The following is a 23,137-nucleotide window of genomic DNA, read 5'->3' as shown; positions in this document are numbered from 1 at the left end:
TTAGAATATAGATTAAAGAAGCTACTGAACTCCGTAATCATTAGGTCATTGTCGTTGTCAAAAAACACATTTTAAGCATTTGTTCGCTACAACAATCGTTAGTACGCACAATGATTTCTAAGAGAGCACATTCGGGACTCTTAGTTCCGTTCATCATATTTTGTGCTGTGTCTGCGGTGCAGTGAACAAACGTCGGCCTAATTCGCTAACCTGCCAAATCCATTTTGGCATAGTTTACAAGAGAGAGTAAAAACTGTATAATATTTTATTCTTTTTATATATCAAGATTCTGAAAATCCCGTTGGTTTCTGTAATGATTCCAGACATTTGTTAGTTTTAATTGCAGAATAACTAAGACACAGTTCAGAAAAACAATAAAAATAATTACTTAGCAGTTTTTCGTTACATAGTTTTATTTTTTTTGAGGATATAGCAGCTTTACTCTTATGTATTTATAAAATATAATCAAATCAATTTAATCAATTTGTATCAAAATACTAAATAACAGTACAATCAGTCTTAAAACTTTTTTTTATGTTAAATGGGCCGACGTTTGGCCGCTATCTCGCCTGATGGTAAGTGATGATGCGGCCTACGGTGGAGCATGTCTGCCCATAAGTAACCTATTCACTCGGGCCTTGAAGACACCCAGGTTATACCCATCAGGAAACACAGACTCCGGCAAGGAGTTCCACTCCCTAGCAGTCCGCTAGGAAGCTTGAAGCGAAGCGCTTCGTGCATGTGGGTGGGATATCCACCATGAAACGGTGACGCCTCGCCGATTGTCTTGTGGTTCGATGATGGAAAGGACTAGGAGGAATTAAGTTGTGCAATTCCCCTGCACACTCTCCAAAATGTATCCGGTAATAAACGGAAAGGCTTGCGACCTTGCGCCTGTGTTCAAGGCTTTGAAGCCGGGCCTCCACAAGCGCATCATCATTGATGAGTTTCTTGGCACACCTTTCAATGTGGTCGAGCGCATCCAGCTGGTATTTAGCCGAACCGTCCCAAAGGTGAGAACAGTACTCCATACATGACCGAACCTGCGCTTGGTACAGGCTCAGCAGTTGTTTCGGTGTGAAGTACCGTCTCACCTTCGAGAGGATACCCAACTTCCTACCAGCCAGATGCGCCTTCGACTCTATATAAGAGCCGAAGTTTAGCGTTGGCGATAGAGTTACGCCCAGAAGCTCTAGATGTTCCGATATTGGAACGGATACATTTCGGAAAGTAGGAGCCAGCGGAAATTGACTCCGTTTGACAGAGAATAGACACGCCTGGGTTTTGGTAGCGTTGAACCTGACCAAGTTGGCGTCACCCCAATCGGAGACCGCCTTCAAGGACGAGATCGAACGGTTCGACCATGGATTCTCTTAGAGACTGGATCTGTGTTCCACTAGTCCGCGCATCGGACACATACCTTTCAACAACTGTGCTGTCATCTGCAAATTTATAATACGCATGACTCAAAAAACTCAAAATATATAATAATAGTAATGTAGTATGTAGCAACAATATGGGACAAAATGAGGATATTTTACTTACCTTTTGAATCCCTTGTTGGTTGCGGTAGCTGCTGGTGTGTCGACCAAATACTTCCCTTGTGTCACGCCAATACTTCCTACACTCACTCCTCCACGCACTATTATCTAAACACCTACATAGCCTGGATAATTATTGTTCTCTCTGGGGTGATGCCGACAATGCGTCTACAGTTACTTTTACATTGTCATGCTGCGGGGCTACCCCGCGACCACCCGCCTACCCACAATATTATCAATATTATTTTTATTTTTCTTCCCGACTTGTCGTAAAAACACTATAATCTATAACTTATATATGTAATTAAAATATGTATATGTATGCATGTTTATTCTAATATTTGCCTTTTTATTTTATTTAATTTATTTTATTGTGTTACCCTCTGTCGCCATAGTTTATGTTGTCTCCGTCCGTGGGTCACTGCAAAGGGTGCCAACTGAAAACCAGTGCTGGGTACTTCGGTGCCCAGCTCATACTGAGGTGGCAACCCTTTTGGATTGGGCACGTTGCCACCTTGTTTTTTGTTTTATATGTTTTAGTTTTTACTTTTATGTTATTTTTTTGGAATTTTTTTATGTTATTTTTTGTTATTTTTTTTTATGTCATTTTGATTCTTTTTTTTATTTTTTTGTTATTTTTTTTTTTATGTCATTTTTATTCTTTTTTTATTTTTTCTTATTGTGTGTTCTTGGTGCATCGTGCCCGGTGCAAATTAAACATTAATAAAAAAATAAAATAAAAAAAAAAGTCATATTATTAATACCGCGAAAAACAAGTCCAAGGCCACTTGGAATATTATAAACAAACGCAACACTAAAGAACCAAGAGAAAATATAAACTCGATTGACTTAGAGAATAGAACAATTAATAATCCACTTGACATTGCCCAAGCATTTAATAATTTTTTTATTGACCAATCATACAAGACATGTGACAATTATAATGGTATCCGTCTGCTCATTTACAGGCTTATACCATAAAAAAGTTAATAGTAGGTGGAAATGATGTAAGATAAGACAAGATAAAAATAAAGAAAGCGTCTGTCTCCCTTTCTTTATTTATATATCTGTCTAATAACTAATTTGGCTGACTTTATCGACAAAGTTATATGTATTTGTGACATTTTTGTTATAATCTTCACAAGATTAAATATTTTGTTAAAGCAAAATGCTAATTTTTTGACATTTATAGGACATAGGATCCTGCTAGATTCCTAGTATATGACGAGTTTATGCTAATGATTATTAGCTAATTATGATCAAGAAGCGTAAACGACTACACAGGAGTGTCGGTCGATCTTGCTTGATAGTCTCTATTCCGATGCAATAAAGTTGTATTTTTAATGAGGAAGATTACTTCCTCGTTGTACCATTAGTACCATAGCATGACAATGACCTGTTTATCAGAATATGATACAACCCGTGTTCAACCTTTGTGGCTTTTCGGAAATAAACATTTTTTTCATTGCAATATTCAACAATTAAATAAAAATCTAAAAATTTAAATCTCATCTATACGTATAAGAATTCTATAGAGAGGTCAATTCTGTAGATACAATATATTTGATTGAATTGCAATAACTATTAGGGAGTGATTAGTGATCGATTCTGATGCCAAAAATCCATTCAGTAAAATGTTTTGTCTGTCTGTCTGTATGTTCTTTATAGAAACAAAAACTACTCGACGGATTTTAACGAAACTTGGTACAATTATTCTTCATACGCCTGGGCAGGTTATAATATACTTTTTATCACGCTAAAACCCTTTGGGGGCAAAGCAGTAAAGGGAAATGTTAGGAAAATGGGAAAAGTTACTCCATTTTTAAGCTTCCGTCCCCTGTGCAGCCTTATTGGTTAAACGGAAATGTTGGCCTTAAAATTAAATAAAAAATATTCCATACCAGCATATTTCTATCTTTAATGGTTAAATCAAAATAACACGTGTAACATTAATATTTGTCATTAATATTTGATTGATAAAAGCGACGATAACCTTAATCTAAAATCGTTTTGCATTTAATTCATCAAATTTATTAATATCAATCAAGTATTTTTATTTACAACAAAAATAAATAAATTTGACTAAGAAGATCAAAATAAGACCGCCGCGGAAGACTATCATATATTTACACTCAACTGTATAGTTCAGTACAATAGGGATGATGACTGGGTATGAAAATTAAAAATCCAATTAGTCCGTCAGTTAGGTAATGAAAAAATATTAGACACGTATTTTTTATTTTGTCATACTTAAATAATACGAATCAAAGTTTAGGAGTAGAAGCTAACTACGTCACTATTCAGTATAAAACGTACTCAAATGTGACGTCACGCGATATTTCAAATGAATATATCTTCGAAAGTATTTGTTTCCGTAAGTAAATAAAAAATACGTGTCTAATATTTTAAATTACCTAATCTACAAGACGGACATTAAAATAAAAATTAGTCATCTACCCTATTATTACAAACTGATATAGGTTCAACAAAATTAGATTTCATAAATACTGTTTCAACATTATTTCTAAAATCATTAAGATGCCCGCGTATCAGAAGCTGCTGCTAACACGAACCCGGTGAGGTAGTGTTAGCGGGTAAACCCTGTTTCGCGTTCACAAGTGACTGTCGAGAGCTCGGAGAAGTTGCATGTTTATTTCGAACTGTTTTATTCAAAACTGATCTCTTTTTAGCAGCTTGTGTAGACATGGGTTGAAACTAAAGCCGCCAAAAAACACGAACGGGTGCAAACCACCCGGCACCCGGTAACCTTGTGTAAAAATGAAGCCTTGCCTAGCTACTGGCATCAACGAGGAGTTGTGTCATGCTGGGAATATGGAGGCTAGTGTATCCGAAAGCGCGTTTGAAATCTTCCATGGTACAGCAGTAGGTGTAGCCGTTGTCTGCATTATCCCATTCTGGGCCCTGCATCCATTCAATGTCAAAACAAATATCTGGACACAGAACATGCTTCTCTGCTTCTTTTTGAGTTAACTCTGGTATATTCACTTGTATTATTGCAACTGCTGAATCCTTATCTGGATCTTGAACCACCTGGAACAGTAATGCAGTTGAGTATGTTAGCTATCTCGTTCATTTCTAAGCAAGATTACCTGGCCACTTATTTATTTATTTTACACTTTATGTACATTGTACAAAGGAGGACTTAATGCCAATTTGGCATTCTCTACCAGTCAACCTTGGGGTGATGCAGAGAGACAACAGCAGGTGTAACAGCAGGCATATATTGAAATATTAAAAGATAAATAAATTATAATTATATTTATAACGATCATGTTATATATACAATAAATATTACAATATATACATACATATATACATACATACATACATACATACATACATACATACATACATACATACATGTACTATGTGTGTGTTGAGTCTGTCAGCCTCTTCCATATATGCTCACGAAGCCTAAATTTGAAGGACAGTCGACTGGTCGCCGTCCTGACATCCGTAGGCAGCGCATTCCACAGCAAAATGGATTGTATGAAGAAAGAAGAGTGAAGGAAGTCAGTACGATGAGTTGGACATTGTAGAAGAAGATTATTAGAGGAGCGGAGATACTTGCTGTGGTTTGCGCTTATATACTGGAAATAAGAGGATAGATATGTAGGAGAATTAGGGGAGTTTAGTAGGGAGAATAAAGTGGTTAACGCCCGTTGTTCCCTGCGCTGGCGTATGGGCAACCACTTTAATTGCAATCGAAATGCAGAGACATGGTCGTATTTACGCAGATTGAAGACGAATCGAATGCAGTTATTCAGAAGGCGGTCAAGTTTGTTGAGTAGGTCTGCATTCAGGTCGTAAAAACACACATCAGCATAATCAAAAATGGGGAAAACCAAGGACTGGACAAGCATTATCTTGGTGGAGGACGGAAGAAAGTTCCTTAAGCGATACAGAGACCGTTCACTTATATCATTGGCTATCAATTATTTTAAAGTTCAAAGTAATAATACTTGGTACAAAGTAAGTGGCAGGCTCCATACATGGACCACATATGGATGGGATACTCATTTGAGGATGAAACATCATGACAGTTGGTTATTTATGCACTTACCTTCCACAAGTATCGTGGAATTTTTTGGTGTCTGTCTCGGCCATTGATTTCAATTTTAATTTCAATATCTACCGACGTTTTGCTATGATTTCCGTTTGAAGTGCCTGTAAACACGGTCAGGTTACGACCGGCTTGCTTTGCCAACTGCCTTACCAATGCTTCCAATTCGTCCCAATTCTGAAAATAATATATTTTTTATAACAACCAGTCGCAATCACTACTGACGTGGAAGGTATCCTGGCTTCCTATCTTTACGTTTTATTAACGAATACTCAACTCACCGTTGAATTGCAAGAACTCCAATGTGGAACAACATTTTTATACTCGAAAGTCGCTGTCACTGGTATACCGGGAAGCAAATCCCGTGGATTGACGAGTTGTCTTCTTCCAAAGCAGCAAGACATAGAACGTAATCCTCTTCCCAAAGCTATACCGACATCATACAGTTGCCTTCTACAATTGTACAACTCCTCGAACTCTTTAGCAGATGTATCAGAAGAGCTGTACCATTGAGAGGTTGAAGGAATATCTGTATGCTGAGGAGACAATTTATGCTTTGTGTACAAAGGAACATCATTCTTTTTGTCAAAACAGACACTATATACCTCCATGAAAAAATTACCCGGTGTCCAAAAATTACCCTGTGCCCAAAACCCTACTTTCATAGATTCTGTATTATCACCAAAACATTCTTTTTCTGTTTTTTCCAAGTCAGGTCTCACTTCATTATTACATTGTAAATCTGCAAAATTGTAAGGCTTTCCGGCTATTTTTACTATATTATCTCGTTCACAAGTTACCATAGTTTTGGAATATAGTGAGAGTTCCGGGTTGACGGATCCTGAAGGGCATCTCATATAAAAGTAACCTTTATTTGGTATTATCATGTATTTTTCTTTTATCGGGAAAACAGACCACCCACCAGATGATGAAAACATAATGGGATGTTTTCCTACGAAAGATTTTTTGATGTCCAAGAGGCAATCTGTAAAATATGTAAAGGTAATAGTTATAAAACGGCTATCGTTAGTAGAATACAACTGATTTTAGCCAACATTCGGGGATGATCCTGTTTATGCTGGCAAAGCTCTCTATAATATAATGAAAGGACATAATAGAAGATAGGAAACGTGAACTTACCTGGGGACGTGACATTAAAGGATCGACGTATGCTGCCAAACTTATTGCTGACCTCACATTCGTAAATTCCTGTAGCTCCTAATTTCATTCCTAATATCAAGGACATGTCAGTATTATCCATAGCCACGCCGTCGTGAGTCCACTTTGCGTGCTGAAAATGAACGAGTATTTAGGGAATAAAAAAGGTATCTTAGTTGTTTTATTAGGAACGTATGCTTGCCTGTACTGGTTACATAGAACTAAGTGTAGTAATTGTGGAAAATAATAAAAAATGATCAAAAAGCGGTGTGTATCTGTTTGATTAGAGCCAGATTTCCTGGGACATCGTATATTGTTAGGTATAATCATTTTGGTTGATTTATGCTAAGACGTCTGAATATTGAGTAGAAAAGTCTATACTCAGTTTCTTGGAAACAGTTAGATAAAAACATTAGTATTTATCAATGTGTTTTTGTTACCGACTTCAAAAAAGAAGGAGGTACTACGTTCCGATGTTTGTTTTTTTTGTTCACCGATTACTATTGTGGCTATATACCAATACAATACAATTAGACAGATACAATAATTGTTGACCCAGTTTCAAAATTATTTTTTTGTTCGAGTGCTCTGATGATGGAAAGGAACTTTCGAAAATTGTAGGATCGAGTAATGCATTAAGATTTATAAACACTACAATTTAATAGGAATCTGGAGTCGATCACATGATGGAGCCGATAGACAGTCGAGGGAATTGACCTGTACGGCTGCAGTACGGAGCAACTCTTTGTGTGCTCGACAAATTGTTGTTTCGGGTCTGGGTGTCATATGTATATGAACTTGTATGTTTGTAAACGCACCCACGATACAAGAGAAAATCTTAGTGTGGGGCAACGTTTATTTTGAAGATAGAAGGAAATTCTTCAACGGTTTACAGTACCCAGTAACTACCTTGTGTTTGGGCTTGATTAATTTGTGTTGATAAAATTTTTACACATATAAATCAAGTTGGACTGTCGTTGACGGTCTGATGATGAAGAAGTGTGATTGTTAAGGTAACTCGTCTATAGTATACAATAGCAACCTAGTGCTTGGGCTTGATTAATTTATGATGATTAGAACTTTGCACTTATGTGAATTATAAGTGACAAAACGGGTTTATGTAGAAAAAAAATACAATGATAATAAGCGTGATATTTCAAAAAGTCAAATTGTTTTTAAACTGAAATGGTCACTAACACTATTATTAGAACTTATAACGGATTAACTCAGTTAATCCGTGAACATGGCGCTTGCAACAGTGCCGAAATATCGGAAACTCGATAAAATAAATAAACATGGTAAATATCCCGTTATAAGTTCTAATAAAAGTCAAATTGTTCTAAGAGTGGGGGTGTTAGGTATTTTTGGTTACGGAATTTCTGGATTCGGTCTGCACGTTCAAGGCCCACGATAGAAGCTATGCAATAGCTTAATAATCTATTAACCAACTTCGAACCTATGAGAAGGTGGATAACCTATCAGTACTTATAATAGTCATTGTTTGGTTTGTTGTTTTTGATTTTTTTAAACGCATTATTTTATGTAATAAAGTAAGTATACTTACCATAGGTACCGTAAGCGGCTCGCAATAAGCTTCGCAATTCATGTTCAAAAACCCGGACGATTCGTAGACAAAATCTATTATTTCTTCTACTTCGGGACTAATGAATTTCGGTTTATTTCCAACCACTAGTTTAGTGGCTATAAATCGTGTTTTGAGGAAATTGGACACACGGCAAGTATACACTCCACCATCACTCACAGTTGCATATGATAAATATATATCATCTGTTGTTATCCACAATTTATTGTCCTTTATAAAGGTAGAAAATACATAAAGTATGAGATATAATTCACAGGAGGCTTAGACCGTACTATGATCTTTTTCTTTGAGAATGATACACCTTTGTTACCGCATAACCGCTCTAGATACCCTCACCATGCTTTGAAATCGCGAAACTAGTCGGGAATAACCCAGAGTAACTCAGATATGAAATATGTGTGGATTTAGTTTCGTACACAAACATTTTAAGCCGCAGCCATTTATCCATAGTGCAGTCTTAGCCAGTTTTAAGTTTCTTTATTCAGTCACAAGCGCTAGTGGTCACAAGCGCGACTGCCGGACAAGAGGTCTAGGTTTTGATTCCCGGGTCGGGCAAAGTATTACTGGTTTTCTTTTCGGTATTTCGAAAATATCTCAGTAGTCTAGAGCCTGAAATTGTGCCCAGAATATGGAAATAATCTCACCCCCTATTACGTGGGACTTATAACAGAACCACATAGTATAGTGGCATTACGTGCCGCAATGTGCACCTCTGACCACCCCTTCGGGGATAAAAGGCGTGACGTTGCATCAAAAAGTAACTGACAAAGAACATCTTAACTATACCCTGTGCGCTATAACAAGGTGCGGCTGACAGATGTCTGTATGACGTTGACGTCTCTCTTTAGGGATGGACATTAGAAAAATCTTTTTTATCGCTATCGATACTCGCAGCATACATTTAATTCTCTTTAATTTTTTTATTAAATGTGTGTGTTATTTAGTTGTGCAGTGTAACTACGTGTATATACTTATCAAAATAAATATTTTATGACCGAGCCCTGAGGTGTTTCAGAGTTTCAGTTTTACAGAACCATGAAGAATATAAGTGTATATTAGTTTGTATATGTTACTACAGCAACCACGATCTTTCAGATTAAGTACCACCACGCATTATCAAAGGCGCCGGAAATGTCTACTATATATTTGTGCTCAGATAAAGTCACCGTGGTTCGGGCAGAGAGAGCCGCGTCTACAGTAGATTTACCCACATAATTAAAGGTTTTTTAAGAGTGATAATTGAACGACGCATGATTTTCGTTTTATATTCTAAAAAAACTTTGACTACCTATCCATCGTAGCAATACACCCCATCACTAAACACGACTATGGATTTACGTTATACGCATAACACTTTATTTTTGATTTCATTAGATTTTATTTAAAGACTAGAACATTCCGGTTGGATTTAATTTAATTAACTACACTTCCGAATGATATAACATAATACGAATGTAATACAGTTAAAATACTAAGGCATAATTTTTAAATCGCAGCAACTTTCAAGAGTGATACGAAACGTTACTGAATCTGTCAGCCGCACCTTGTTACAGCGCATAGGGTATAGTTTGGGAATTTTGGATTCACGTCTTGCACATAAACAATATCTTCTTCTTTAAAAACAATTTCATGCAACATAAATTACAATTTATTTTGGCGTAACAGTTACTTGTTTCTTTTCATTCGTAATAACTCAATTGAATAATATGCAAATTACCTTAAACCAACGCAGTTGATCCATGGGTCCGTATGGTATTTCGCATTTGATATTAACGGGATAACCTTCCTGTACATATAAAGTATTTGAGGGTGCCACGTACACAAAATCTGAAAAAGAAAATAATTGCAAGTAAAAAAATCGAATATATTTTCGACTAGCTTTTGCCCGCGACTTCGTTCGCGTGGAATAGTGACATCCGGCAAATTTTTGGTTTTAACCACATAGTTCCCGATCTCGCAGGATCTCTTCAAAAATGAGATGTGGAAGATATTCCAGGGAACTCTTCAAAAATCAACATAATGAGCTCTGCGTTTGAATTTAAGAGATGTATACTTAGGGCATTGAAAAAATAGTTTAAAAACGGACTTAAACTAAAGAAATATTATAATCTTTCCGAACTTAAGATGAAAACTAACTTAAAACTAAAGAAAGCTACGAATTACGAATTTATAACAATTAAAAAAGAAATTATATTACAACCTATCCTCTATGCTATAATAACCAAGCTTAAACTAAATAATTTAAAAGAAACGACTTAAATCTAATCTAATTAATTTATAAATTTACTTACAATTTTATTAAAAAAACTAACTACAGTAACTACTAATAATCGATATCAAACTAAACCTACGTTAAATAGTTTAACCAGAAAACCAGGAAAACCCAACAAATAAACCTATTAATTGACAAATACAACGAAACCAATTTAGAATATACGAAACAGCAGGACCACTACAGACAAATAATCATACGACTGATATACACTTTTTCTACGATAGTACCGAAGCGCTCGGCCGATACCCAACCAAATGAATGTAACGAAACCATAGCGCGATCTATTTCGATCCCAACGCCATCTATCGAGGATAAAGACAACTTGAATTATTTATTTATACAGTAGAAGCTCTTTATTCGCGGGGTATGCGTTCCGTAAATATGCCGCGAATACAGAAACCGTGAGCTGTATGTCCGGAATAAATTAATTTCTTATTTTTATTTTTTGATTTTTGAAATAAAATCTATATTCTTTCTATCCTATGTTCTTTCTAAGGTACCAAATTTCAACCAAATCCGTCAAATAGTTGCGGAGATTATTGGTATAAGCATAGAATAGTGTTCGACGTGATTCTTTAATTTGACATAACTTTTTTATTTATGAACCGATTGACATGAAACAAACACTAAATGTTAATTGAAGCATACCACAATATATTCGTGAAAACCACATCTAACTCGGATCAGCCGTTTCTGAGATTAGCTCGCATAGACAAACAGACAAACAGACAATCAGACAAACAGACAAACAGACAAAAAAAAAGTTAATTACATTTTTGGCTTCGACATCGACATAACAATAACCCCTGCTAATTTTTTTATTTTTATTTTCAATGTACAGACAGCACTTTTCTACGATTTTATTATATGTATAGATAAAAAATTGCAGAAAGTGTGGAAAAGCTCTGGCACAAATGGGTCGGCTCGACCGGAGTCCAGCCAACCACGGCCTCACAGAAACCGACGTGAAACAACGCTTACGTTGTCTTTCGTTGTATTAGTGAGATTACCGGAGGCCCAATTGACCTCTTCCCATTCTTCCCAAACCCCGATTCCCCAACAACCTTTAAATTCCTAGCCCCTAAAAGGCATTACACTTGTTACGCCTCCAGTGTTGCAAGTGTCCATGGGCGGCGGCGATTGCTTACCATTAGGTGATCCGTCAGCTCTTTACCGGCTTATTCCATAAAAAAAGAAAGTATAAAATTAATTAATTAGACTGCTAAAATTAATTTCTCAACAAAAATCTTTTCCCTTATGTTTCCTTACCTTTTACAACCACGGTGTACACGGCACGGGCTTCACCTAATTTATTTTTTGCCTGACACGTGTATACACCAGCATTAGCACGGTTTATATTTTTGATGAGTAAAGTACCATCAGCCTCCACGTCGAACCAGCCATACCCTGAGGAATTAAATTATGATACCACGTTTTAATAATAGAGTTCGGAAACTATTAATGTTACATTATGACTAGCATTAAAACTCTCAGGCGAAGTTTGACTTAGCCGTATTCAATTAGACTAGTCGTTCAGCCGTTGTATTACAAAACAGTTGGTTTTCTAAACTCTTAGCTTTTTAATATTTGTTTACAGAACATAATTATGGCAAGTTGTCTCACGAACGTTATAGTACAATTTTTAATCTCCTGGGAAATCCAGGTATAAATAAGCTACACACATACACATTAAGCAATTCCCATTAAACAAGCGTTAGTAAGCCATATTTTTTTAATAAATTGTGATGAAATTTCTAATGGATTATTATTTTACAATTAACATTGGATACCTAAAGCCACTCTGTCACCGTTTCTCAGCCAAGTAATGGTAGGTGTGGGGCTGCCGGTAGCGTGGCACTGAATCCTAAGCATCATGTCTCCATCAACCGCTTCAAACTCTTTACTTGGATACACATTTTCTATAACTGGTGGTGCTGAAAATATAAGTGTTATTTTTATATTTAGTAATTTAGTTTCAGGTAGCACAAATTCACTGGAAAACATTTTGTATAAGTAGGAGAGTAAATCCAAAAATGTATGTCACTTATTTTTAAAGAGGAATCATACAGAAAAAATATAGTCTTATTGCCGCGCTCTTATAATAAGCTTATCCCAAATTACCTATAACAAATCAATTATATAACGTATTGCATAACACAGGAATTGAGAAAATGTTTAATGCGCTACATACCATACACTTTGACTTCGTAAGTTATACTCGCTGATCCACTAATTGAATTTTCAGCGAGGCAAGTGTAAAAACCTTGTTGGTTCAGCTGCAGTCTCCGTAGTAGTAGTGAAGGGTACATAAAAGACCTAGTATAAAACAATAAAGATAAAATTTCAATCAAAATGTAGTGTAGTGTGTAGAGGTAACAAAAAAGTTTTCTTTCCTATCCGTTGCTTCGGTCCCCTACATGCCCCAAATCAATTTTCAACGACCGGTGAAATAGGTAGCTATAAACAAATTGAATAAAAAGCAAAGTAACCAGTTCGAGAATGATGCAATAAAATTAGAAATCCAAATGAGAAGAAATGAAAAATGAAAGTGTGGCAGAGCCATGCTTCGCCACGAATTGGCGGGCTCGACAGGAGTGATACCACGGCCTCACAGAAAACCAACGTGAAACAACGCTAGCGTTGTGTAAGTGAGCTTACCGGAGGCCCAATTCCCCAATCCCTGATTCCCCATCAACCCTTAAATTCCTAACTCCCAAAAGGCTGGCAACGCACTTGTAACGACTCTGGTGTTTCAAGTGTCCATGGGCGGCGGCGATTGCTTACCATCAGGCGACATGTCTGCTCATATACCATAAAAAAATCGTCGTTCCATAAAAAAATGACTATTAATTTTACAGCACGCATAATTTTGAAATTTTCTTGTTACGATAGGACACCAACAATAAAATCAGGCAAACCAACCAGCTATATCGCAATACTTACGTGACATCAGTGCCAGGAGCATCAAAGGTCTTGTGGAAAGTCCATTTTATGTCTGGTTCGGGGTACCCCATAGCGGTGCAGCTTAGTACCTTTCTCTCGCCAACCATGGTCTCAACCATATTTGATTTTGGTTCCACAATGGTCACTGGAACTGTGAAAACAAATTGAACGAAATAATTACGACTCGTCTATGTTATTAAAATAGAGACTTGAACAGTGAACACCCCAAAAAAGAGGTGTGTGTTTGTCACAAAATCCCATTATTTGTTCCTTAAAAGAGGGAGATGTATTCAATACCCTACTTTTCACCAGACACGTGGTTTGCAAAATAGAGTCTATATTTGAAACGTGAGATTAAAATTTTACTTTAACTGGTGGAAAATACAACTAAATTACAATAATAGAATTCATTATTTCCTAAATAATTACACATTAACATTAATGTGTGGGAGAGCCCTGTTTTGGCACGAATGGGTTGGCTCGACTGGATTGATATCACGGCCTCACAGAAAATCGACGTGAAACAACGCTTGCATTGTGTTTTGGTGTCTGAGTGAGGTTACCGAATGCCTAATTACCCCCTTCCCAATCCCCGATTCCCCCAACCACCCTTAAATTTCTTGTAATGCCTCTGGTATTTCGGGTGTCAATGGGCGGCGGCGATTGCTTACCATCTGGTGATCCGTCTGCTCGTTCACCGGCTTTTACCATAACACAAGGAAAATGAGATGTAGATATAATATCACTTACTGTATACTTGTAGGAAAACTTTGCGTTCATCTTTCCCAAGCTTATTTTTTGCATGGCACACATAATTTCCAGTGTCACGTAAAGTGGTTTTGATTCTAGAAAATATGATTTTATTTTTAATAATTCGTGTGTTAAGTAAATGATTTTGTTCATCATCAGGTGATTATAAGATAACACTAACCTACTCTTCTGTATACACTTTGTAATGAACCCATTAAAAACTTGAAAAATATAATGAAATACTTTTTTTATGGCATCTGAAAGTACTTTTATGGTCTGATTGAACCGAATTGCTTTGACTATATTATGTTATAATTATGCTTTAATACTTACATTAAATTGTAATCGGTAGTAATTTCAGTTTTCCAAGTATTTGTTACTTCAATACCATTGAATGTCCAGTATACCGTTGGCGCTGGCACTCCATCCACGTCACATGTCAACTTTGCTTTATCGCCATCCACAATCTTCATTACCTTTACACCCCTTTTTATGCGTGGTCGATCTGAAAAAAACATACACTGAGAAACGGATTTCAATAAACGTCCACCAATCCCTTCTACATACATAATATGCATAACTAACTATAACTGTTTAAAGAGAGTATAAATGCAGTATACACTGAGCACACAGTTAGTGTACACTAACTGTTGTTCCCATATTTTTAAGATTGTCCGTATATATCTTAGTTGGTAAGCCGTAATAAATAAAATAAATACTATCATACTACCTTTGGACCGATGGTAATGAAATTGGAAGAGTTCGAAGTTCATGCTTACATTCTACTATCAATTCTGTGTTGTGAGTATCCGATCCCTCGACGTTTTTCGCTGTACATGTGTACAGGCCACTTTGGCCTCTGTGAGCTTTTTTCAACTGTATGGTCTCTCCAGTTTGTTTCAAATACTTTTTTGTACCCGAACCTCGGAAGGACCAGATTATAGTTGGTTTCGGGATCCCCTTAAGAATTCTAAAAATAAATTTTATTTATACATTAGTCATTAAGTTGGTAAATATAGTACTCAAGGATTACGAAAGTTACCTACATATTTAGTAGTGACACCAGGAAGGCTACTCTACGAAAACATACCGATCTCATTAAATAAGTTATCAGAACTTGTGATGTTAAATTATTATCTTATAAGTATGTAGTCATACATACAATGTTAAGTAGCCCTTTCTCGATCAGTAGATTTAACATTATTTCGATAAAATCTTAATGTTCCAGATTACAGCAATCCAAAGTAACAATACACGTACAAAAAATAAAACATTGTAATAACTAACATTAATCAAAATGAAGCAAAACAAATTAAACATTATCATGCTATTATTAGATTGTCTAATTATAAAAATGACTTTACTTACCTACAAGACAATTTGCCATATGATTTCTCTCTGACACGGATTTCGGCAACTGATTTATCGATAACGGGTTTTTCTGGAATAAAATTTTTATTAGCATACGTTCTAAGATATCAACCATTATTTATAAATATCGACTTTTAACTACAATGTAGCAAAATGTGTATTTAAAGAGTAGAATCAGGCGTTACTTTGTGGCAATCTGTACTACACTAATACTACTGGAAAAAAATCCGCTGCAATGATAAGTTTGTAAAATACGGTATTTTTTTGCGGGGGAAAATCATCCAATTACTTCTCCCGCTTAGGGCGAGGCGAGAGGGAGTGTCAGATTCTTACTGACTAAAAACCACCCCGTTCCATCTCCTGGTTTTCAAGCCGGAGCCCCGGTAAACCTGCTGGGTAGTCCGCAGCTCCAGATCAGCCATCAGCCCTACTGGGCCCCATCTGTGGTGTTCGCGAAACTCCCATGTCCATTAAGCATCTGCGTCAGGTAGGTGAGGACGCCGCGGCGCCTCTCTAGCCACTCCTCAAAGAGGGGTACTTACCGAGGGGTACTTACCGCTGCAAAAATGCAGCACCCACTATTATTTGTGGGTGGGGCCCACAAATAAATGGACGCAATACAAAACACGCTAAAAACCTCCAGAACCACACTCGACATGTGCTTTATTCCTCCGCGGTGCATCTTCAGTAGAAGTTGTGTAGAGGGTAATGCAAGTATCGTCGAGTTTTAAAAAAATCTAACGCAACACTCTTCTGGAATAAATTCTACTTTTCACATTCTATAACATATTTGTATATTTAAATTTTACTTACGATGTATTTTTAGAATAATTTTTCTTTCATCTTTTCCAATCTTATTATCTGCGTGGCAAACATAATGCCCAGTGTCAGCTACAGTGGTTTTGATTCTGAAAATTCGTATGTTTATATCTAAATAATACGTATTGGTGATTTTTGCACCACCCAGAGTAACAGTAACACAGATATTTATCTCCAAAGAAACATAATACACTTTGTTATGAGCCAATCAAAAGGTTGGAACATAGAAATATGTACTTTTATTTTAATTTTACGACATTTCTAAGAACTTTTTGATCTAATTCAATAAAATTGTTTTGCTTTTGTGTTATAACATGCTTTAATACTTACATTAGACTATAATCGGTAGTAATTTGAGTTCTCCAAGTACTTGTTACATTGATTCCATTGAATGTCCAGTATACCGTTGGCGCTGGCACTCCATCCACGTCACATGGCAACTTCGCTATATCGCCATCCAAAATCTTCATTTCCTTTACATCACTTTTTATGCGTGGTGGATCTGAAGAACCACACAAATACGTATATGTATACCAGGAGGCATATACATAGCTATTTTCAAACGACGTGTTTGCCTTCTTACGTCTGGTGAATATATAATTAAGTGAATAAATCTAAAAATGTCTCGTTGGTCCAGTATTTATTTAAATAAATAAATATTTAGCTAAGGTGAAATTCAAATATTACGCGTCGTGGTGCCCCGGAGGTTTAAGAAGCCCGCTTCTCATGCATGAGGGTGTGGCTTTGGATTCTATCAACCGAAGCTACCAATGTAACATTTTCAGAGTTATATTTACTTTCGAAGATTACTTAGACACCACTGACAAACGGTGGAGAAAAGCATCGCGAGGAAACTTGGGATTATAATTTCTAATTATAAATTTGAAATCGCCAAATCGCATTGAGGGTTGATCCATGGATGGTAATGAAAAAGGAAGCTGAGAGAATAAAGGGTGCGAATAAAATAATGTTCATACTTACATTCTACTATCAATTCTGTGTTGTGATTATCAGATCCCAAGACGTTTTTTGCTGTACATGTGTACAGGCCACTTTGGCCTCTGTGAGCATTTTTCAACTGTATGGTCTCTCCAGTTTGTTTCAAATACATTTTTGTACCCGAACCTAGGAAGGACCAGACTATAGTTGGTTTCGGGATCCCCTTAAGAATTCTGAAAATAAAGTTTATAAAATATATATACTTAGTAGGTACAGTTGTAGAATATTTCACACGAGCAATATAATCCCATAATGACAAAAATATTAAAAATGTTAAGGCATAGGCTGGAATTTTGTCTCATGTTTGTTAGTTCCTAAATATCACGACACTTATAAAATAACTGATAAACTTGATGTAGGTATATGTAGGAGATGTCTTGTACCTACCATTGTATATAGATACACTGATAAAACATAAACGTCACAAGTTTATGTGACCTAAAAACTCGCGACCAAACAAAAAACACAGAAGCGTAGACATGAGACACAATTATCGCCTATTCTTTTGACATACAGTTGTCTTGAGCGCGAGCGCGCGATCGTAGGTATGTTTGCATTTTTGCCAGAGGCTACTCTTAACCAGGTGATGCCAGGGCTATCGAGTTATGTATGAACATACCTGCAAGATAATTCGCCATTTGTTTTCTCTGTGACACGGATTTCGTTTATTGTCTTATCGATAACAGGTTTTTCTGAAATAAATATTTCGTAGATTATTTAACCAATCAAATTATCCATCTTTTCACTTTATAATATCGTATAGACGGGTTAACTTGACTTACCTACACCAAATATTTCAACGTTGGAATAAAATACTTTCCTCTCTTTATCATTTCTTGCTTCACACATGAACTTTCCTTCCATACCTGGTTGCATGTCTTTCAAGGTCACCACTGTCTGATCTTTGGATATCTCAATACGGCTGCTACTAGACAAAGGTTTTGCATCTTTATACCAGTTTATAGTCGCAGATGGGTAGGCATATACCTTGCAAACAAGTTTACCTTCTTTGGCATATTCTATACGAATATCTACAAATACAAAAACATTATTTAGATTAACACTACGGTTGTAAAACGCGAATCCACCCGTAATATTTTCAACTTTAAGTCCTACCACTAAGATACAAATTTTGGAGTAGTTTTTTTGTCAATGGTTTCCCGATTTTATCGTTTAAAGTTGTGCATTTTGTTCTAGACGATAGTAAACTGTATGCACAAAAACGGCGAAAAAAACGCGAGTGTGGACGATTGTATACATTAATTTTAGTGTTCCACAAACTCACTTGGTTACAAACTGCCGCTGTTTAACAGTAATGCGGCCAAGTGCAACGTCAGAAACAAAGTTTACAAGTTATAAATTGGGTTCATGTTCTTATTTATAACAGTTTTATATATTTTAGATAGGTACCAAAAGCTAACTACAAAAACATTTAATTGTGCATACGGCTGTGGCCCGGTATCTTTAGGATAGTAGTAAAACTTAAACATAATTTTAATTCTAAGATTTAGATTACCTTTAGGAGATTCGATTATATAAAAATAGAATCTCCTTTTTGCCATAACTTCTACGCCTTTAACGTCGTTTCCATTGCGATTGTTGGCTTTACATTCGTAAGTGGCATTTTTGGTTGCCTTGTCTATTTTTAAAATACTGATATAATCATAGGGTAATTCGAAGATGTTCGTCTGTAAAATATGATAATAATGTAATTAATATTGCACTACAAACTTGTAGCAAAATGAGAGCCTACTTGTTTTTTGGAGTTGCCTTGAATTCAAGCGTCATTACTAAGTACCAATACATTACAATGCTAAAATACTGGCAATAAGTTAATACCAGTAAAAACCGAATGTATATTTACACTCTCCATATTGTGAAGGTATCAGCAATTGTATTTTTGTATTGTAATGCCTCTAAATTATATTATTTTAAGCTGACTTTGACACAAGATAAAGATGAGCACGAGATAAATTATATCGGATGTTAAAACGTCATTACCTCAGCAAGAATTGCATTCCCAGATTCCTTATCCACCCATTTTATATCTGGTTCGGGGTAAGCGTGAACTTTACAAGTCAGTTCTAACGGATCATCATCGTATAGAGTTATTGACGAGTCACCATCAATCGTTACTACTGGTGCTGTTTCAACTTTTTCCTCTAAAAAAAGGAAGGGCAATTAGAATCCTTTCATTATTTCATACCTTTAGTACCTAAGGACAGAAAAAAATCAAAATGTCTTTACCCACCCAGCCCAGAGCGTGACTAGTTTTGCATGCGCCCCTAGCAGGCTCCGTTTGGTTGTTGTCGACTTACAGATTTGCGATTACGACGGTAAGAGATCACAGAGCACACAGTGGTCCTTATTTTCGTCCCCTCCTTAGAGAGTTTATGTGCTTCGCACAAGGAGGAGGCGGCTTTGCAGTAACTCTTGTTCCGTATCACTGCCTATACCTGAGTACCGCCGTTGCTGCCACATGCCTGGCCTTGTTTTGCGACCATTACTTACTTTCAGAGCGTAATGAAATCGCAGCACACACTGATATCGATCAAATTTTTTGTACATGTGCTTACAGAAATATTTTAGATTGCATGATGTAACGAAATGTTCCATGAGATCAAAATCAGAATTAGTTTAGACAATTTTCATTGGTTTAGATTCGTAAATAACTATTGTCTTATTATTTTTATGGATTGCAAATTAAATATATACAAGAAAAACTTTCTACCTGTGGACAAATCTTGTCTAGATATAGGTGTTGGACTTTTTCTCGTCACTGGCGATTTAGTATTGATGTCATATCCATTTATCTATAAGAAAATAACCTGTATGAATAAATGACCCTGTGGGATCATCGCTTTATCAGTAACAATAATGAATTGAGATACAAAGGTTGGTATTTGTGACTTAAATTACAAGATAACTGGCAAAAAATATTACCAATGCGTACTAAGTGTGTTGTTCCGAGTCTAGGTATGATGTGTATGTTTGTAAACACACACATAGGAGAAACTAAAATTACAAATACTAGTATTTTGGCCATGATTACAAAAAAGAAAAATAAACAAAAAATAAATAGATCACTTATAGTCAAATGGGGGAACGTAAGATAGCACGGCAATCTATTGAAATGATTGTTTAAAGATTTTTTTCCAATATGCGTTTTGTAGCGACTAGTTTTTTGTATGGATACAAAAAACTAGACGTTCTATCTAGGAGATGATGGAAACGGGCTAGTGACGATGATAATGATAAATTAATAGACATACTTACAGTTACACTAAACATAGTAGACGGTGGGCTAAATGACGGTGTCCGGTAGAATTGCGTTTTTTCATCGACTAGTTCTAATTTTAGTTCCTCGATAACTTCACCCTTCATTCCAAGTATTTTAACTGTCTCAAGTTTAACTCCTGTCCCGAGTACCTTGACACCCATGTGAACATTCCCTTCTGCAAGAAATATTAATTTTATATTTAAAAACTTTCTTAACAGTTATAAATTGCCATCTTGCCAAACCAAGCCTGGAGAGTTGGCCTTGCAAGGGTAGTTTCAATATTATAGGAATATTATATGAAATCTATACAAACTTGGCGCCGGTCTTGTGACTATATCTTTGCTGGATTTTGGTGGAGACACGCTAAATCCGAGTTGAAAATCGATTGAGCTTTTTACACTCACAACTGCGTGCGTTTCGGACTTACTTCCGACCGGCACGACGTGTTCTCCTGGCATCGCACCCGTCACCTTCGCCACCTGATAACGGAAAAAAATAGACTTACTGTAATTTTTATGGAATAGGGCGGCGTGCCAAGAACGTTAAGATCATCAACGAGTATGCGTTTGTGGAGGCTCGGCTTCAAAGCCTCGAACACGTTTGTTTCTTTTATCTAATTACACATTTTTGTGAGCGTTCTGGAAATTGCTTACTTGATTCCTCCAAGTTCTTTCCAGCATAGTACCACCAGTCAATCGGCAAAACACCACCGCTTCATGGTAGATATGACACCTATATGCCTGGAGCGTTTCGCCTTAAGTTCTTTTATAAAGTTCGCAAAGGAGTGGAATTATGAAAAAGGACATCTGGTTAACAAGATACTCAAGAAACCTAGTTGCCTTCATGGCCCAAGTTAATAAGTTGCTAATGGAAAAGCCTATTCCATCGTACGCTGCATCATCGCTTACTACCAGACAAGATAAAAGCTGAACACCATAGTAATATATGTATGTACTAGCGGACCTGATAGACGTTGTCCTGTCTAATTTGAAAATTTGTCGGATCCAATGTAAAACATTCTAAAATCAACAACAACTAATAAATTAAAAATTAATTAAAAAATTTCCAGCATTGTCCAGCGGACAAAATTTAATAAAATTGTGATTCTAAACCATTCTCAGATCCTCTTGAACACACACAAAAAAATTCATCAAAATCGGTCCAGTCGTTTAAGAAAAGTTCAGTGACATACACACTATAAAGATATTATACAAAAATTAAAAAGGATCACTTACCGCCATTTCATTTTTTCCTGATACTATGTGTTCTGTATAAGGCCGACTTCCACTGGGACCAATTGCGTCTCCTATTATGGGTTTATCTCCAGTTATAGCTACCAGTATATCTCCAGTGTGAGAGTCGACGGTATACTGGATAAAAATTCATCAATAAATATTTTATATTACCATCATTTAGGACTATTTTTATTTACTAAGAGTTTTAAATTGCCAATCCATCTTGAACAAGCATAGTAATTAGTGCTGATGATGTCGATAAATCCCATGACTTTTTACCAAATCATATTCGACAAAAATCACTCTAGTATACCTTTGGTTTACCATGTGATAAGTTGTCTCGTCAGTCGAATATTTGGACGTAAGAATACAAGTTGTACGAGTATTTTCCTATTCGTTCGTGTCAATTACAAATTAGTCTCGCGACTGCCACCATGAGTGCTCTTCTGCCACACTAAAGCGCTCTCGCAAAATCACACAAGGCATTCAGATTAATTTTTAAGTAGAAGAGAATATTTCTCGTCTTAGTGTTTGGTTATTATAAATTAAAAAGTAGGTTGCTAATTTGTATAGAGACACGTTATATTATATTCTATAGCTTTAAGGATGCACAATTTAAAATTCAAGTGATTATAAATGTAATTAATGATAAAGTACTCACTGTTAGATTTTTACCATAGCCGGGTTCAAATTTTGTGTCTACAATCTTGCTTCCTATGCCTGTAATAGACTCCTCAATATATTTCAATATCTGTGGAAATAATAAAAATACCTAACCCAACCTAACCTAACCTAACCTAACCTAACCTAACCTAACCTAACCTAACCTAACCTAACCTAACCTAACCTAACCTAACCTAACCTAACCTAACCTAACCTAACCTAACCTAACCTAACCTAACCTAACCTAACCTAACCTAACCTAACCTAACCTAACCTAACCTAACCTAACCTAACCTAACCTAACCTAACCTAACCTAACCTAACCTAACCTAACCTAACCTAACCTAACCTAACCTAACCTAACCTAACCTAACCTAACCTAACCTAACCTAACCTAACCTAACCTAACCTAACCT

The 23,137-nt window shown here is 36.2% G+C and overlaps 1 protein-coding gene across 1 annotated transcript; it reads right to left on the bottom strand.

Annotated features, from left to right (window-relative positions):
- Positions 1-3,439: 3,439 nt before the first annotated feature.
- LOC118271416 (hemicentin-2-like) lies at positions 3,440-22,803 on the bottom strand. Its single transcript, XM_050695954.1, has 26 exons — positions 22,720-22,803; positions 22,059-22,193; positions 21,251-21,302; positions 20,820-20,998; positions 20,275-20,356; positions 19,545-19,705; positions 19,060-19,231; positions 18,326-18,574; positions 18,163-18,235; positions 17,526-17,716; positions 16,875-17,046; positions 16,539-16,633; positions 15,723-15,795; positions 15,134-15,324; positions 14,688-14,859; positions 14,355-14,449; positions 13,605-13,755; positions 12,853-12,977; positions 12,452-12,595; positions 11,931-12,068; positions 10,104-10,213; positions 8,348-8,596; positions 6,766-6,916; positions 5,907-6,610; positions 5,626-5,802; positions 3,440-4,592 (listed from the first exon to the last, which is right to left on the bottom strand). Exons 2-26 carry the CDS (start codon positions 22,062-22,064, stop codon positions 4,332-4,334), a joined length of 4,173 nt encoding a protein of 1,390 aa, XP_050551911.1. The 5' UTR covers positions 22,065-22,193; positions 22,720-22,803; the 3' UTR covers positions 3,440-4,331.
- Between the last annotated feature and the right edge of the window lie 334 nt (positions 22,804-23,137).

Source organism: Spodoptera frugiperda, chromosome 9, assembly GCF_023101765.2.
Source record: "Spodoptera frugiperda isolate SF20-4 chromosome 9, AGI-APGP_CSIRO_Sfru_2.0, whole genome shotgun sequence".
Lineage (NCBI taxonomy): Eukaryota > Metazoa > Arthropoda > Insecta > Lepidoptera > Noctuidae > Spodoptera > Spodoptera frugiperda.
This window is presented reverse-complemented; position numbering and strand designations above follow the sequence as displayed.

Excerpts from the sequence above, each read along its gene's own strand:
- LOC118271416 (XM_050695954.1), bottom strand. Across the intron at positions 20,999-21,250 it reads ACACGTCGTGCCGGTCGGAA|AAGGGAATGTTCACATGGGT; the intron begins GTAAGTCCGAAA and ends TATTTCTTGCAG. Across the intron at positions 16,634-16,874 it reads ACTACCGATTATAGTCTAAT|AATCAAAACCACTGTAGCTG; the intron begins GTAAGTATTAAA and ends ACGAATTTTCAG.